Below are 18,331 nucleotides of genomic sequence, written 5' to 3' on the forward strand. Positions count from 1 at the left end.
ACTTACTGTGTGATGCCTTTGCTTCTGATTCCAGTGTGATAAATGCAGAAAGCCTCAAGGATGGCACAAACCTTAGGAACCAGATAAGATGGAAGGCACTGGCTCAGACAACGTATCTCACACTTGGCTTCCATGGAAGCCGCTCCCAGCTGGTCTCTGGCAGCATACGGACACCTATCTTGGAGTGATTGATGTGTACGCCTTCCCTTGCCACTCGAGTGGTCTAGTGAGAACCACATGGAATAGGGAGTAGTGTGAAGAGCGAGGAGGTTGGAGGTTGGTTTCCAGCTCCGAGTTCTGAATTCAGCAAAGCACTTGTCCTCCCAGGACAGAGCACCTATTTAAATCTCTTTCTGGTCAGCAGAATGTGTGAGGGAGGCAACACATGCTTAGCATTCAACATTGGCTTAAGGGTGTTGGAGTGTGGGCAAAAGGCATCTGCAGTTCTGGAGAGGAAGGTGGAGCATATCGCTCAAGAAAGCATCTAATGTGATCTTAACAGTGTTTTTCACTATCAGCAAGCTGCTGTGCCATTTTAATAGCCGTTAAACAGAAAAGGCAACTTTTAATGACAATGGCAAGCCAGAAATAATGTTGTATACAGTACTGATGGGTTTGAAGACTTGAGCTAGCTCTGTCTCTCCCACCAGCCGGCACTGAGTTTTGTCTGCTTTTCCTATCTGTGTGTTTTCTTTCCCACAGTTGATCTGGAGCAGGTATTTGAGCTGGATTCTCTGGAATACCTGGAGGCCCTGGAATGTGTGACTGAGCGCTTGGAAAACCGTGTCAACTTCTGCAAGGCCCATCTCATGATGATCACCTGTTTTGACATCACCTCTAGACGCCGATAAAGTATGAACCTCAACAGAATTTCAGTGCGCATCTCTGCCATCCTCCTTTTCCCTTCTGAATAGCATCCCAAAGACAACAGAATGAGGATGAAGGTTGGAGTCAAGTCTCAACTGTGTGTATGAGGATTTGCAATACTATACAGAAGAGTAGTATTAAAAAAACCAGGACGAGCATGAAAAATGGAGATATAAGGTTGTTGATTCTCTTAGCCTAAAAGAGCACTTTGAGGAACATTTAAGGACATGTCTGTAAATAAGAACTGCTGGCAGAAGACACTTCTTTCCCTGCGTTAGCTGAGGGAGGAGGAAAGGTGGTTGTAGGACTTCCATTGAGAGGTTCATTAAAAGAAAACCTATCCAGAAAAACTGTTTAAGTGCCTTGCAAATCTTTATTATCCAAACATTTATGTTCATACTTTATTGTGTACAGATGGTGCTAGTCAAGAAAAGAAAAAGGAAAAAAACAAACACACTTTTGAAATGTATTTACAGCTTGTTTTTCTCTTGGTGTTTTCTCCTATTTCAGACTTGCTGTTTCTAAGTAACTTGTGTTTGTAGAGATATTTCCTAATCAGTACAACATATGAATAAATGTTAACTGTCTTTTCTTGTTACCAGAGTAAGGCCACTCAAAGAGAAAGTCAACTTTCCCAGATGACACAAAAAATATTTCTAGCAGTGAGTAAGGTTTGTTTATATGTTCTTTACCATCTTATATGCTGGAGGACACAGTAATTTTCCCAGCCTGTAGGTTCTGCACTGTATGAGAGAGGAGAGGTGACATTACCGTGAAGTAAATATCTTGTCCATTTGATCCAACCCCCATAACCTGTTTTCTTTTTCATGTATTTTTAGATTCTCACTGGCTAGAGTTATGGATGAGGAGGCACTTTTATCCTAACACCTTTTTTCTGGTGCTAATAACTTGCGGGAAAATTACTCTTTAGGTTGAGGGCTGCCATGCTTATCAGTCCAAAACCGAATGATTTATTCTGTCTTTCTTTCTTGAGACTGACTGATAAAATTTAGCTTTGCCTATTTTTGATACATACCACTGCAAAACATGGTTTTTTATGGCAGCCCAGTCTGTCCATAGTCACAGTTGTACCTGAGAAGTGCAGACTCTGCTCAGCTCAGCACGTCTGGAAATAAATGGGAGTCACGAGAGAGTGGACACAGCACTTCAGGCACATTGGCTATGGCATTTTCCTTATCAGCCCTCCAGTATTGAAGCCATGGCAAAATTCACATTGACATAAAAAGGACCAGGGTCTGCACCTCAGCACACATGCAAATGTTCTACTTGTTTGCCTCTTTATCTACAAAACAGTATGTGGGAAAGAACATCCTTTGTGTTTCTTAAAGAAATGTGTGAAATCTGCATTTTAATTATGTATGTGCATGAAGAATTATTTTGTTGAATTAGGTTTCTTCTTCTATATTGAAATAAGCCCATTCACAAAAATTCCTCTCACATACATTTGTGCTACTCTCTTGTTGCTTATGAGAAAATAAGAGCATCATTTAACATATACTCAATATGCATCAATTTACTGCTGTACTTAAATGCAACTCTTCTTTCACCTGCACTGTCATATTAATGCCATCTTACAATATCCCAAGCAGCAAGTACCAATGTAAAAATAACTCTACAAAAATACTAATAGATTTTCTAGTGGTTAGTTAAAAAAAAAAGATAGAAATAACATTTATATAGTTTTATTTTCTTCTAATACTCTAAAATTTGTTACAACAAATTTTATTCATTCTATTAGCCTTGTCACTGGATTTTGTAGAAGATCCTTCTTACATTCTATGGGACTATTTGGAGGGAAAAAAGGTCCTATATGAAAGTCACTTTCTAGTCTGTTCAACAGCACTTTCCTATCATGAAACACATATTCCAAGTCGGTATTAAAGACATAGATCTGATCTCTCTCCCCTCCTCTCTCAAGGCAAAAAAAACCCTCTGAAAAAAACCCCAAACAATGCAATTATCTAGCTTTGTTTCTCTTTGTAATGATTTCAGTAGCGTTTGTTACATATTGGTTCTGTTGAAGGATCTCTTTTCTGCAGAGCCCCATGAATTCAGTACAGCCCCACAGAGCTACAGGAACCCCTCCTGCTGTTTTGTGCTGGATGAAGACCTAGCACCCTTGGGATATGGGGTGCATCCCTCTTTATGGGCTCAGTCCCGCGGAGCCCCAGATACGTGCTGCCAGGTCACGTACACACAGGAGAGAGGCTTTCACAGCCAGCTCCCGTCTCTCACTCGCCTGCCTCCGCAGGTAGCCCTGTACTGCTCTCACCTGTGGCGCTGCGCTAAGCCCGTCTACCAGGCCACGTAAGAACCCCCCTCTGCCAAGTTGTGCGCATGAAATTAAATGTTGCCTTCTTTAAGCTTAAGCATTTCTGAAATATATGTTTGCTGGAAGATGGTCATTTCATTGTCCTTGAAAACAAGCAGCCCAAAATGCTCCCCTGCGGTGAGATGGTAAATGGCGAGCTGAACAGTAAAAGTAAACACACTTGACAGAAAGAAAGTGAAATCCTAGCAAATGGTGCATGCATGGAATGCTTTATTATGAAGAGATGCCCTCTCACATAGCCTGGGACTTACATAGAAATGGTGATGTTTCTGTAAATCAAGTGGACACATTTCAGAGCTATTGTAAAATATCTATTATGTGTATTATTCCTCAGTATCATTAACTCAATCATTCATTGTCTTTAGATTTGATACTTCTGTAGATTAGGAAGCGCAGCAAAAAGTGTGTCTATCTAGCCATTGTTTTAAAAAGTAAGAGCATATGTTTGCCGCCTTTATCATGATGGACAAAAATTGATTCCTGAAACCAAATGTATTATATCAAGGATGAATCTGGCATACTGAAAATACTAACTGAGCAGAATCACAGTCCTTACAAATATTTTATTTCTGAGGACTTAATTAGAGTGGCCATTAACACTCCCATCATATACTCATATTCGTATCCTAAAATCCATACTCATCTTCTCCTTTTTGACTTTCTGTCAGTGCATTTCAAAATTTGACATTGTATTTTGGGGAATCGTGGTGGCTTAATGCATAAGAGGGAATGAAAATTTGTGGAGATTTGACATCTGCAAAATGTTTTCTCATTGAAAATAGCTTTTTACTTCAGAATTTATATTCTTATAGTTCAAATATATAATTAAAAGCATCAGGGCCTTATTACGAAATTGATGTTAGTCTACGATAGGCAGGACTTTACAGAAGACCCATACACTTCTGCAAGTCATCCAGGAAGTCCCATTCTTTAGCAATTGCCAGCATAATGCTGTTTTTAATGTGAATTTTTATAAAGCTTCAAGTTGCCTAAAATACTCAAGAGCAACGTGAATGGACTGCTTAATCATTTGCATATTCAGAAATCAATCTTATTTCCCTGGGACAGCTTTAGTAGGAAACAGCAATGTTAATGTAATCAGGTTTGAAGGTTAATTCTTTGTTCGCGTGTGTAACAGGAGATCACAGTTCTTCATTGTCGAGTGGCGTAACGGCGGCAGACTACCACCACTGCTCCGCAGCCCCACTGCTGCGCTCGGGCACGGGCAGCTGGGGCGGTTTGGGCTTCATTCTGAGAACTCCTCCTCTTGGCATACGTGAACCTTGTTTACGCAAGGGACAGAACTCGCTTTATAACCACAAATTCATGTGAAACCGTAGACTGGAGAGTTTGGCTGTGGTCTGAATTCAGACATCCCACTGGTCTGCATGGGGTCTCACAGCGGGCAGAAAGCCACGGGTCGGTCGCACACCCACCGACTCTGGTGCGCTGGGTCACTTCGTATCCTCAAGGGTGTGGGAAAGCCCCAATTCCTGGTGTGTTTGTCATAATGACAGGCGCTATTTGTCCTGCCGTGCGTGCCCTGCATTTGCCTCAAAACGATTTCTTGTCAATTCATTCAGATCTAGGCAATCAGAAGTATTATTTCACAGAAAGGCAAGGAAGCAAACCTCTCATCTGCGCTGGTACAACTGAGGAACAATTGTGTTAAAAGGAGAGTTGTAGCAGCGTAAAGCCAGTTGCAAGGAACAGGAGTATTAATCCACCTGCCATTTCTGGGTATTTACTGTGCTGCTAGTTTGAAGAATGTGTTCCTCTTACCTACTTGATACCCCCTCATTTGCCATGCACAGGGCTGTCACTGAACACCTGCTGGCTTCCATCCAGGCTTGGAAGATTCCCACTGCCATACAATGTAACTTCTGAAACTTGCAGCTACATAAAATAGTAACTGGGAAATGGCAATGGCATGATCCTCTGACCCAAAGCTAAGTGAGAGCTGCAGATAATGTACCGAAAAGGATGAAAGGTACATACTGACATTTTTTTCTTTCGTCTCTGAACATGGCAATTACAGAGGCAGAAAGCTGGGAGTGATGCTGGGAGTAACGCACATCATGTCCAAGCTTGCCTACAGGATAGATTCAGTCCATCTTGAAGTGTTTTGGTTTTGGTTTTGGTTTTTTCATTTATCTCAATAATATGGTTTGTCTTAAAATAGCAACTGTTACCTGTGGCATGGAATTCAAATTTTATGACAGATGAAGTGTCTGGACTCTTTAGCAAACATTGCCTTTTACAAATGTTTGTGATTTTGTTGCACATTTTTTTTCTGAGCTAAAAATAATTGTGAAAATAGAGGGTTGTATATACATACAGATGAATGTATATGTACACAGCCTGAGAGAGACACTTCTGCCCCCATTATTGTGGGGAGGTGGCATAGCTGTTCACAAATTGCAACAACATACTCCCCTTCCTCCTCCAAGGAATACCTATAAAACCTTTCTCTTTGCATTCACCAAGATGAAGCTGACTTATGCAACACTATAGGGAAAACTTATGCTTGAAACACTTTCGAAGGTTTCTTTTAAAGCTTCTTTTCTTCCCCATGTTCTTCAGACTACAAAGCTAAGTTGCTACAATTCCCATGGAGAGGCTGTCATTGAAATGTTAAAGCCTGTAAAAGTAATCCGAATGAACTACTCTGTGTTTCAGGGTGTCATGAATTTAAGGCAAGATATCTTACAATCGCGGCTGTTAAATGCAACAATTTCTGCATATGCATGAGCGTAGTTACATCAGTTGAAAGCCTGGACTCTTAGCTCCTCATGAGATAAAGCTTTCTGTCTAGTCCTAATAGTTATAAAATTGTGACTTTAAGCTTCTGCATTGCAAAGTACTGCCTAAAGTAAATACGATTCTCATAAACCAGAGGTTGAGTGACCCTCTGATGCCAGTTCATATGGGAGGGATGGTTGCACAGCATCAGGGATGCACTAGCTCACTGCAGAGATCAAAGTGTTCGTATCACTAAATACTGATAGGAGGAGATGATGACCATATAGACAGGTGCTATTTCTCAAATCCACTGATGAGCGACATACCTTGCTTAATCCTGATGTCCTCATGGTCTTTGTTTTGTTACTCCATAGGCTTTTGCATTGGTGACACCCAGCAGTTTTTGGAGACACAAGGCTGGCCGTCGCCAGCTATTGCAAGATTCGAAACAGGTTTCCAAATAACTATGGCAAACAAAACTGTGAATGATTTGTCAATGCAAAGTTAATAATCTCTATCTCTTGCATTTATTGTGCACTCATCCCAGGGTTATCTGAGCTTCCATACATGCTCTTGGAAATAATAAACCATTTTATTATTGTCTTTATCTTTCCTTCTTTCTCCTTCTCAAGCAAGCTTTCAAAAAAAAAAAAAAAAAAAAAAAAAAAAAAGAAAGAAAAAGAAAAGAAAAGAAAAGAAAAGAAAAGAAAAGAAAAGAAAAGATCCTTTTCCCTTGAAAATGTAGCACCCTTATCCTAACCCCATTGAATTCAATATGGATTTTGCCACCAGCTTCACTGACAGCAGACTTGTGCTCACTTATGCAACATTTTGAAGGTCACAAAGGGCATGATGATTCTGCAAAGAATGGAGGGGCTGAAAGTGAAATAGTAACATTCATCTATAATATTTCAAACCACCTTCAAAAAACCTCCTGGACAGGAAATAAAACACAACCCAAACCATCTTACTTTGAGTGGTCCTACTTGAGTATTGAGCAAACTTTATAATAATGGTAATAAAATGGTGCTTGAGGCAGTTTCAGCTATATTACATATTCTCTATATACTATAGATATGGATGTATTCACCCTCTATATTGTATATGTATGTGTGTGAGTATCTACATATAGCACACATACATATATGTTTTATGTATGCATAGATACTAACTTTTCTAAGTTTCACTTCTTTCCCTCTCATAGCTGAAACTGCTGGTTACTAACATCCACATCATATTCTATGTATGAAGGATATAATTTATTTGTAAACTCAGGATGTTCTTGTTTTATAGAGTTGCTTGTATTTTATAATTTATTTACACATCATGGTTGGAAATGCTTATCTAAGTGCTATGCATTGAAGTGTATGTTTGCTAAATCCATTTCACTCTGTCCGTGGCTACATTCTTTCTCATTATAACAGTGGTATAAAATAGGGCTAAGGAGGAGACAAACTGATGGATACAGAACTTACACTGGTCCCACGAGTGGGTAATTCCAGAAGAGGATGTCTCAGTAGTAGATATATATATTTTATCAACTAAATTTTATGAGGGAAAAAAAAAAAGAAAAGAAAAAGAAAGAAGAGCATGAGGACCAGTTCAAAATGTGGAAAGCCACAGCCATTTCCAAGTCGGTCAACAAATGCATTGAGCCTTTTGCCATTAAAATTGTAAAGTTTATTGTTTGCTGGCTAAAAAAATATCCCTTTTGTGGTATCTGAGGTGTGAAACATTGTCAAAAATATGATGTCTGGAAAAAAAAAAATCAAACTATAGTGGCATTAAATGTTTACTTTTATCTTACCAATATATCTGCCTCCTCCTCCTGACTATTTCACTTTGGATGAGAACATTTATGAAATGGCAGAGAAGAAGGTGCTTTCGACCCACAAGAGGATGTGCTATTATAATAGTGGGAGGGGGCAAGGTCAAACCTGAAAATAAAACAACCAAAGGGGTTCTACCAAGCGAGTATTACTGAGAAGCAAATTCACCAGAAAACAACAATAAGGAATTGCAGGGTTTGATAGCAGTGACAGAAACATAACAACCAAGCATAACACCATTAACTGCTCCCCTGCTGGTGTCCAGAAACAGAAAGAAAACACAGTCACGGGCCCTGAAATGGTTGGGTTTTTCCATACGCTGGTTATGCATGCGCGCCTCCCTGTAATAGCAGGGATTGCTCCATCTGCAACTGTGAGCAAGTGGACACCAAACAAATGCTAAAAATTTTAGAAGTGTATTTTTTTTATCACCTCTGACAACCATGTTGGATTTTCCTTGGCTGCCATGCAGGTTTATAACACAATGTAAGACTAATGAAAAGAGTTTGTGTCCATTACTCAAGACGTGCTTGTCCCTCAGAGAGGCAATGGTGGCAGGTTCAGCTAAACCCTGAACCTCTGCTAAAGTGTACACAATATCTGCTTGCCTTTTGCTCACATTTGTGGTGTTCCCTGTTGATAATTAAGAAAGCGCCTCGCTTGCAGGCCCAGATGTGAATTAGCTCTCTGGGCAAATCTCAGATGTCCCTTGGCATTTGGGTAAGCCCCGATAAGGCTTCTGTGCTCTTTCCATTGGAAGAAAACAACAAGTCTTATCTCCTGTGGGGAAGAGAAAAAAGGAAATGATTTAAAAATCTCCTTGAAGACATATCATATGCTGGCAGATGAGTCTCTTATATGCCCTACTTTAGGAGGGACATTTTAGTGTGCTAGGTGTCTAAATATTTGGTTGACACTTTGGTCTGCATTTAAAATAGTCCTTTCTTCTATCTCACTATGATACCAGCTCGGTGGCAGAGCTAGCAGTCACGCTGGCAGGTGATGCAGTCAACTACAGTGACCAGCTGTTCCAAACAGAAAATAGCAAGGTGGCTGCCGAGGCAAAGGCTGACGCATAGTGAAATGATGGGGAGGAGGGAGCTTCTCCTCATTTGTCCTCTCCCAGCAGCAAACCCTATGAGTCCAGTACTACCTTAGCTGTTGCCCCTGGGCCAGTGCATTTGCATGCTGGTGCCTCTCCACAGTAGCTGTAAATGAAGATAAACGGCCATTTCTTTCGTCTGTGGGCTGTTCAGAATAGCTCTGATTTGCTCGAAAGAGCTAAAAGGCTTATTGCCTATTTTTGAGGCAATTTATCTTCATTGCTGTTATCATGCAGCCACATCAGTATTAAAGAGCCCGAAGTGCCTTACAGTGACAAAAAACAGAGAAAAATGGGTTAGCACAAGTCCTAGACTTTGTCTCAGGCAGAACTGATGGTGAGGAGCTCTACATGAGCTGAAAACAAAATCAATTCACTCTTTGCCAGTTCTGAAGCCTTACAGACCTCAATGCTACAAACCTCAGGTCTGGGGCAAGACTGCCAGGAAAGGTTTTGAGTGCGGAGCAAAAGCAGTGGCTCACACCTGGCAAAAGGCTGGTGTCTTTATGAGACCTGCTTGAAATTGTTGATACCTCTTTTAAACTAATGACCCAGACATGACCAAGTCTTGCCTTGTCTTTGATGCCAATAACTTGCCAAACAAAAAAATCATAAGTGGGTTTAGCGTGAGAACCTGACAGCTTCCGTCTCCTTATGGAGTTCTGAACAAGCTCCCCAACTACTGGAAAACCAGGAGAAGGGGAAGTAGTTGAAAAGCTGGTTCCTCTCCCACATCTGCCTGCAAAGCATTGGGGCTCCTGGGACCTCACATTCATTTTGGTTGGCAGCACTAGCTGCCTGGAAGCTGCTGAGGAGAGAGGGGAACAAGAAAATTCAGCTCACAGTCTCTCAGATGAACATAAAAATTAATGTTTAGTTCCTCTAGAAAGAGGCCATCTGTGAGTGGATTTTATGTTTTATGATATCTGTTAGTATTCTTGACAGTTGCCAATCTGGCAGTTTTGGAGGGTGACATCTGCTATTTAACCACTGAGCAACGCTATACTGGCTGTGACCACACAAATGCTCTACATTGCTCAAAGACCACTTTCATAACCTCCAAAAGCACATAGGTGGCTTGGAGGTCCTACCCACTCTCCCTTGAAGAGCAACCCTGGCAAGTGCTGCCCTAGGAAAAGCTCTAACATGGCCAAAAATGGTCCATCCCCAATGGACACTTGTCTAGGGAAAAGATCTGCATTCATTTTCATATATGTTTACGTGTGTTTCTTCTGTGGATGCTTATTGCATAGGTTTGGCACACATGCTCTGCGTCAGATTGCAGGTTTCATGCCAGCCAACTGGCAGCCAAATGTATGCAGCTGTGTGCATTTGGCACACACCCTATTTCCTTTTCTATCTCTTAGAGACCCAGAGGCAGCCAGACACATGGGTGCGGTGTGTGGGACTCGGGGCTTGCTGCATAGAAGAAGTCTCACACCTCCAGCGATGGAGGAACATTGTCACTTGCTTTAAAAGGAGCAGGGACTGTCCTTGTCCCTGTCTCATCCCTGCTCAGCTTCATTCTCTGAATGGTGGGAAACCAGGGAGATGGGCAGAAACCTTCACATTTTCCTATATTTAGTTTGTCAAAAGATGAATTGCTCATTGCAGTCACAATAAAGCAGAGAGGGAGGGACTGCACAAGCCACCCTGCTCGCTGGGCTGTGCTCTACAGGCTCCTCCACACCAGTGCCATTGGATGCCCCGTGCCCCTTGCAAAATGCCCCTTGGAGCTTGCTTGAAACAAGAATGCCCAGTGGCGCTGAAGGAATAGCAGTGCTTTCACCGTCCTTGTCTCTCAGTGCTCATCCATGCACAGTGGCCCAGCTCATCCCATCTCTGTGCTTTAGCTGGATGCCCAGGGACACAACTATGAAGAGAGTTATGGCAGCTGCAGGAAGGTTTACAGCCCTGTTGGTTTTTTTAAAGAGCAAGCTGCCTGTTCTTAAAGCATATTTGATGGAAACCTCACAATATCCTGCAAGCAACACCACGGGAGCCAAGCAAGACACTGTAAGCATAATTTTCTCCTAATTTCCAAGGACGATGGAAGGTATCACAATTACATGAATAGTGAGAAATGTAACAGTTCAGCTCCTTGTCCTGCGGCTGGTGCCCCAGGGGCTGGGGTAGCTGAGACTCGCACCTGCCCTGAGTTTCCAGAGGCTCAATGAACATTTCTGAAGGTTATATGTAAAGCCATTAAGAAGCTGTGAAATCCACAGAAAAGTTTCTGGACAGCCTCTAAGCCTCGGCATTGCAGACTTCACATCCATCGGACTCTATTCTTTCTGCTGGTGAGGCCGAAACAATAGGAGCAGCAATTCTAGTCTGCTTGACAATTAGCATTGCAGTGACATGAAGTGCTCTGCAGAGTGGATCAGTCACCGGAACACACACTATGTGCATACTAAATAAACCCCTAGCCTAGCAAGAAGGCTTCGCACCTGAAATCTTTGGTGAGGATGCAGTTAGGGTGAAAGTACTGGGGCACTGAAATACTTCCACAGTCTCATTTTGGGAGTCATTTTGCTGTCACACTGGAAATGGAAAACCCACTGGGGCGAGGCAAAAAAACCCCAAATCAGCTCAAACCCCTATAATCTAATAGGGGTTATGTCAAAGCTAGCTATGAAGATTTGGGGTGGGTTTTTTTCCCTTCCTCAAACAGGAACTTTGTGTAAAATTGACCCTCATGCTAAGCTGTTTTGACCTCTTCATATCTAGCACCATAAAGTGTGGAGGCTGTTACACTGCCTTATCTTGCTGGGACTGTAAACCTTTGAGCTTTAAATTCCCTCTGTGACCCTAGAAATTCTTCCCTGGGCAAGGCAGAGTAGGCCTTTTTTTTTTTTTTTTTTTTTTTTTTTTTAAGCACACATTGAGGTAACTTATAATTAAACCCAAAATAACCAAAGTGTTTCAGATGGGAAAGCTGTAAACTCATTTCTCTAAGAAATCACACCTGACCAGAGCCTAGAAGCTTCGCTTGGCTGCGAGGCCGCACCGTCTGGCCAGGAGCTGGCCCACTCGCTGCCAGAGGCTTCCTGCAGTGAGGTTTCGCTATGAGAGCATTCATACAGCACCTGAGGTGTGTGGCAGGGCCGGGTGAAGGCTGGCACAGGGGCACATGTGCCAAGCCTGGCCTTCTCTGCCTGGGACCATCTGCGGGCCTCAGGTAATTCAGGGTTTCCACCATTGTCATCTGGCAAACCACTTAAACTTTTTTCATGGGAGTTGCAGATGGTAGAGGGAATTCAAGCCTAATGTCAACAAGGATCGGTTTCCTCAGGTGCCTTTTGCAAACTCCCCCCTCCACGGGCATCCCCAGGCCCCAGGCTGCAAAGCCCTGTTCCACAAAATGGCAGTGACAGCTGAGCCCGACTCACTGCAACCCCCATGCAGGGGTCTGGGGGAGGGCGGACGGTGCCAGGGCTGGCCTGGCTCAGCCAGCACCAGGGAGTGACAGGCACGAAAAAGCTGCCATGGTCCAAAGCCAACGTAGTAGTTGAAGACTTTTCCTGCTTATCTGTTATTCTCCGACACTTGCCATGAGTGGAGCAGCAAGCTAAAATCTTCCATGCCACTTCAGAAATAATTATTTTGTTGTGAGTTTTGTTCGTTTTCTTTTTTTTTAATAGAGCTTTTTGCTCTCTCTTCCCTCCCTCCTCTCATCCCAACAGAAGCTGGACACTTGACATCTTTTTACAAGGGTAAAATCTCAACAGCTTCAAGGGCCATTGCCCCTGATGGGAGGCTCCATCACTGGCAGAGCAGGACACGAAGGGGACGGTGGGCAAGGCACCGTGTCCTTCTGGTGCAGAGCGGGGAGGTGAGAGATGCCCTGCAGCTCATGAAACACCGACTGCAGCGCAAGGTGGAGGGCCTCAAAAAGGGCCCCGAGGAACCTTTTGCTCCTGTACTGTGAAAAATGCAATATGCTCTAGAGTTGGCTTTGGCACATCACTGCATTCCCCACACGTAAAGGAAAGGTGTTCGCTGAAGGCGTCCCATCAGGCAGGAGGAACAAAATGTCTGCCTTTGCCTCCCTCACCTCCTCACTTGGCTCTTGTCTGACTTGAGATAACTGCCCAGCTAAATTACTTTCTGACAGAGCTTGGTCAAGAGGCAAGAGGCCCAGGTTAAAGCCCGTCTGGGTCATAGGCTAGATTTGATCGAGTCTGTAAGTTGGCAGAGCTCTAAACCCATGACATTTCTGCAGCTCTGCGAACTCCAACCAGGGGCTTGTCAGCAAACTGGCCTTTTCCCAGTGCATGCACAGGACAAGCTCCTTGCTTCCACTGCCCAATAACCATCATTTCCTGTGACTTAGCAGCAGATTTCAAAGGGCTGTTCCACAGCAGGAAAGATGTTGGTCTCTTGATGAGTTTCTCCACGACAATGGAAGGGTACATTTTGCCAAGATTTCAGATTTGAATAGTAAAATGAACAGCTTTGTGGCCTGGGTGTATCACAGTGACATTACATGGATTCCATGAAGAGCTTTGGAGCTCTGATGAAATTAACTTGGATAATGTCCATCTAAAGGATTTTTATCCATCTTCCCATCTGCCAGCCAGAAAGCAAGGTGGCATCCTTGCATGGTGGCTGGCAGGCTGCCCCATCCCAGACTTGGGATCAGCATTCCTCTGGTCTTTGCAGAAAATACAAAAATCAGATTTTTGTCTATGTTTCACAAATTATATAACAGTCCCCACAGAAAACATTTGGTAGGGGTGAAAAAAATTTTCTTTTTATACTCTCATTACATTGACCTTTTAAAATGCCGTTATTTACTGGTGCATTCAGCCACAGATGTTCAGAAATTAAAATTCCCAACTTGTGACAGAGAATTGCCCTCATCCAGCATTCCTGTTAGCATGATGGGGAATATCACTCCCCAGTAATGGTATTTTGATCACAGTCCTGTATAGGGTATACGATCCTACATAGGGTATAAGATGGGTACAAGATGTTAATGCCATTAAAGAAAACAGAAATCCAGACATTGCCAGAATCTCACTGAAAACTTTCTCCCCAGAGCTTGACGTGACTTTGAAAAGGAGACTGAAGTACAAGGGCCCTTGCATCCAAACGGGAGAATGGGCTTGCCCAGGAGAAGCAGAAGCAAACCCCCAGCAGCGACTGCTCCCTTTCACACAGTCGCCACCATCTCTGCTGCTCCAGTTCCCAGACCACCGGCTGTCCCTCAGCTGTATGGCTACCACTAAAGGTATGGAGACCAATCCCTCCCTGCGGTGGTGTGGTGCCTGCAACTCTCTCCCAAGAGCACAACAGCCTTTCCATCCTTTACTGCGGGCTCCTGCAGTGTGCTGCTGCCACTGTGAGGGATGGCAGCTCCCTGACTTTGCGACACATCACTTGGGTGTCCCCAGCTCGGCAAGGGACAGCGCAAGGAGGATCAGGCAAGACCTCTCCTCTACCTGTTTCATCATAGGATGCTCAGCACCACACCTGGTGCCTACTACAACAGGAAGGCAACACTAAAAAGGCTTCATTAAAAGTAAACAGGCAAGTATGGCACAGAGCAGAGCACAGGGCTTGGGGGAGGGGAAGAGTGGAGCTTTGCTAATTTTCTCATCAGACGCCCTTCTCTATTACTGTCTCCTGGCTCCTGCTCTGAAAGTCAAGTGGAATTGTCAAGAGGAATCACCTGTGACTTAAAGTGCAGTTTTCCTCCAAGAACTCTGTTAAATTGCCACCTTCCTATTCAGAGTCTCTGGGGACTGGGAATCAGAGCTGCTGAATTGGAGGGGTGGAGGAAGAAAACACTGCTCTTTCCTCCAGTCTTGTCAGCTCCACTAGATCAGCCCTTAGCTGAAACAGAGATGGGGAGCAGGCTCCTTAGCTACAGGTAAGGAAATCAGCAAGTGCTGCCTGCTTGAGCCCAGGAGATGGAGGGGAACTTTAAGCAAAGAAGAGGCTGTGTGATTATGCCCTTTCTCCTGTTCTGGGAGCAAGGAAATCAGAAGAAGAGATTGTGCTCTGTCCTGATTTAGGCATCTTTGGAGTTAAAAAGGACTCAGGCAGGATGCTTCAGCACTGCTGTCTTGCTGTGAGCCCCATCAGAATTTGGTTAACAAGGAGCTGGAGTGTCTGAGACTACTGAAAAGCTTGTGTGTATGTGCATTTCTGTGTGTGCCTGTCTCTGTAGCTATATAGAGATATATTTAAAAGAAGGTTAATTGGTCTCCTGGGAACTATAAAGAACTTGTTAGGTTCCTCTGTGTGAGCAGTGACTGTATGAAGCCTAATTACTAAGCCTGAGTTATTCTTTTTTTGGGGGGAAGGAATCTCTAAGGTCCTTATTAAAACCTACAAAAAGTCTAAAGAATGATGGAATTAGAATTGATTTGTCCATGTTGATCACAAATGCAGAGCAAATAAAAACATTGAACTTTCCCCATGAAATACTAATGGGGGTCATATAGGCATGGCTTACACATCACTATTGTGGGGAAAAATGGAAACCACAGTGCTGAGTGGCAAGAATAGCAGACTGCAGACTTCCAGGTAAGGTGCACTTTTTATGCTTAGAGCAGGAAAAATACACACTTAGATATTCTTGTAGGGAACACTTTACAAAACAGCCATCTCAAATGTATTTTCAGGCTGAATAGCTTTGTAATATCAGAAATGAAAAAGAAAAGAACTTTTGTATGGGAAAATGTGCACTGACAGGAAAGAGAAAATACCCATTTGAAAAGAAGGAGGAAAAAAAAAAGTAGCTCTAACATGGCTTTGGTCGGAAATACCCAAAAGAATTTGCTTGGTATTTTTTGACTGTGCTTTAGACTTTTCTGAAGTGCTGTATGTGGAGACCAAAACTTTCTCTATGTGGAGGAGGCACGGCTGAGGCAGGGGCAGCCCAGAGCCCTCTGTCCATGTGTGGCAACTCAGTTTTGGAGGAACTCTCAGGCAGTGCCTGTAATTAAAAGAAAATACAATGATGCCATTCCATCCCATGCATCCCACAATAATCAGCCCTGGCTGATTTGCCCAAGGTCAGGCACAGTTTCTGGTGCAATGGAGAAGCCAAGCCAGAACATAGCCATAAGACCTTCCTTCTTCTCTTTGTCTTATGGGAGATTTAATTCTGAATCAGGGGGGAAAAAAAAATCCTCATAATTGGCACAACCTCTGTGAAAAAAACAGAACTCTGTTCATTAAGAGCCTTGCAGTGGCCAGGGACTATTTGCAATATACTGTGTGGGGAAATAGCCTCTGTATTTCATAAATATGCTGTGTTAAAAAATAACAAGTCTAAGAAAAGCTAGCTAAAAAACCCTAGCCATCATAGAACAGCGTTACAGCGAGAAGCAGGGAAAGGGCTGAGTGGTGGGAGAGTTTTGCTGGTATAAACGCACGCACAACTCCACACACAGGTTGATACACTCAAGGAAGTCACAGCTCTACAAACTTGGGTCACTGCATTTTCTCATGAGTGTTTTTACTTTCTGCTACCTCTGCTATGCACTGTGAGTTCTGTTTGCTAAGGACCCAGAGAGGTTTATTTCCAACATCAGGCCAGCACACCTTGAGGGTATGGATATGGAGAATTACACCATGCTTAAAGAAACAGCACCATTCGTTGTTTTGTTTGGTTTTGTTTTTTTAAGACAGGTGTTTTGTTCAACTGGTATCAATTATTCTCAGCAAAATTGTATAATTCCTGTGTGTTGGTATTGCTTCTCTTCCAAACACATACTACAATGCAATGGTCCTTCTAAGCACAACTAATTTAAAGGATAGTTACAAATCAAAAGTAACTACAAATCTATTTCTAAACCTTGTGATTAACCCCAATTACCATTACTTTCCAAAAGGTACTGGAAAAGGCTCTGACCTGCTGGAAGCAAGCAGCAAGCCTGACAGCATTACAGGTAATGTTTCAGTCTGCCTCTCTCTCTGACTTTAGCATCTTTGTCTTAGCAAGCTGATACCACCTGAAAAAATTGACAGATATTATTCTTGAAGGCCGAAACATGATGTCTGTGCAAAGACAACTCCAACTACTTTGAGTCTGAGCTGCAAAAATAAGATTACTTGATTTGAAGTGAGTGCTTGTCTAATGTTGCTTCCTTGCTGGCATGCTTGCTTGCTACCGCACTTTCAAATGATGCATTTAGCTAGGTCTCTCTGCAGTCACTGACCAGCCTTCTTCACAGAAAATAGGCTGGAGTGGGAACATTGGGAGAGAAAAGTCAGCCTTCAACAACCTCCCCTGCAGCACCAGCAGCCCTGCTGGTAATGTTAGTACATGTGAACTTCCAAGGGAAACTACTCAGTACATGATTGAAAACAACCAGAAAACTGTACTCTTTCCTTGACCGAGCTGAAAGAAGTGCAAGTTTGGCATCAACAGTGATGCATATAAAGCAAGAATTATGCCTCTGTAATAAGGAATCTCAACAGACCAGCTCAGAGAAGAAGGCCAAGCAGGGCAGGCAATGAAGTGGTGCCCTCAGGACGCCAAGGCAGAAACCTGAACCACAGACCAGCCTGGGGTGAGGTTGGTTTCTTGCATTACTCAGCTGCCGATCAAAGAATGGTTTGGGTCAGAAGGGACCTTAAAGATCACCTGGTTCCAACCATCCCACCCCCCCACCATGGGCATGGATACCCTCCACTAGACCAGCTTGCCCAAAGCCCCATCCAACCTGGCCTTGAACACTGCCAGGGATGGGGCATCCACAGCTTCTCTGGGCAACCTGTTCCAGTGCCTCACCACCCTCACAGTAAAGAATTTCTTCCTGATACCCGATCTAAATCTACCCTCCATCAGTTTAAAGCCATTACCCCTTGTCTGGTCACTACCTGCCCTTGTAAACAGTCCCTCTCCAGCTTTCCTGTAGGCCCCCTTCAGGTACTGGAAGGCTGCTATAAGGTCTCCCTGGAGCCTTCTCTTCTCCAGGCTGAACAACCCCAACTCTCTCAGCCTGTCCTCATAGGAGAGGTGCTCCCACCCTCTGATCATCTTCATGGCCCTTCTCTAGACTCACTCCAACAGGTCCACGTAGAAACAAAGGTGGTGTTCTAGGAAGACATATTTAAGCCTGAAAACTATACTTTGTAGTATTAGGAAAAGGAAACTGATTAGGAGTGCAGACTTCATAACCTCTGAGTTTACTTTTGTTGTTGGGAATTTTTCATGTAGTAATTGGCTTTAAAGAGGAAAAAAAAAAAAAGCCTGAAAGCTAGGAGGACCACAGCATAACCTGCAGTAATTGCTACTGAAAACTAGTAGGTCCGTGTCCTTCTTATCTTTGGGGTCCCAGAGCTGGATGCAGTACTCCAGATGAGGTCTCATGAGAGTGGAGTAGAGGGGCAGGATCACCTCCCTCAAGCTGCTGGTCACTCTTCTTTTGATGCAGCCCAGAATACGGTTGCCTTTCTAGGCTGCAAGCACACATT

At 43.3% G+C, this 18,331-nt stretch overlaps 1 protein-coding gene across 1 annotated transcript in view; it reads left to right on the plus strand.

Moving 5' to 3' along the window:
• KIF26B (kinesin family member 26B) overlaps positions 1 to 7,774 on the plus strand; it is a 302,521-nt gene extending 294,747 nt beyond the window's left edge. Inside the window, exon 15 of the mRNA XM_075748827.1 lies at positions 703 to 7,774. Coding sequence (XP_075604942.1) covers positions 703 to 851 — 149 coding nt within the window. The 3' untranslated portion in view covers positions 852 to 7,774. The remainder of the gene's footprint in view (positions 1 to 702) is intronic.
• The last annotated feature ends 10,557 nt before the right edge of the window (positions 7,775 to 18,331 follow it).

This window comes from Balearica regulorum, chromosome 3 (genome assembly GCF_011004875.1).
Source record: "Balearica regulorum gibbericeps isolate bBalReg1 chromosome 3, bBalReg1.pri, whole genome shotgun sequence".
Taxonomy (NCBI): domain Eukaryota; kingdom Metazoa; phylum Chordata; class Aves; order Gruiformes; family Gruidae; genus Balearica; species Balearica regulorum.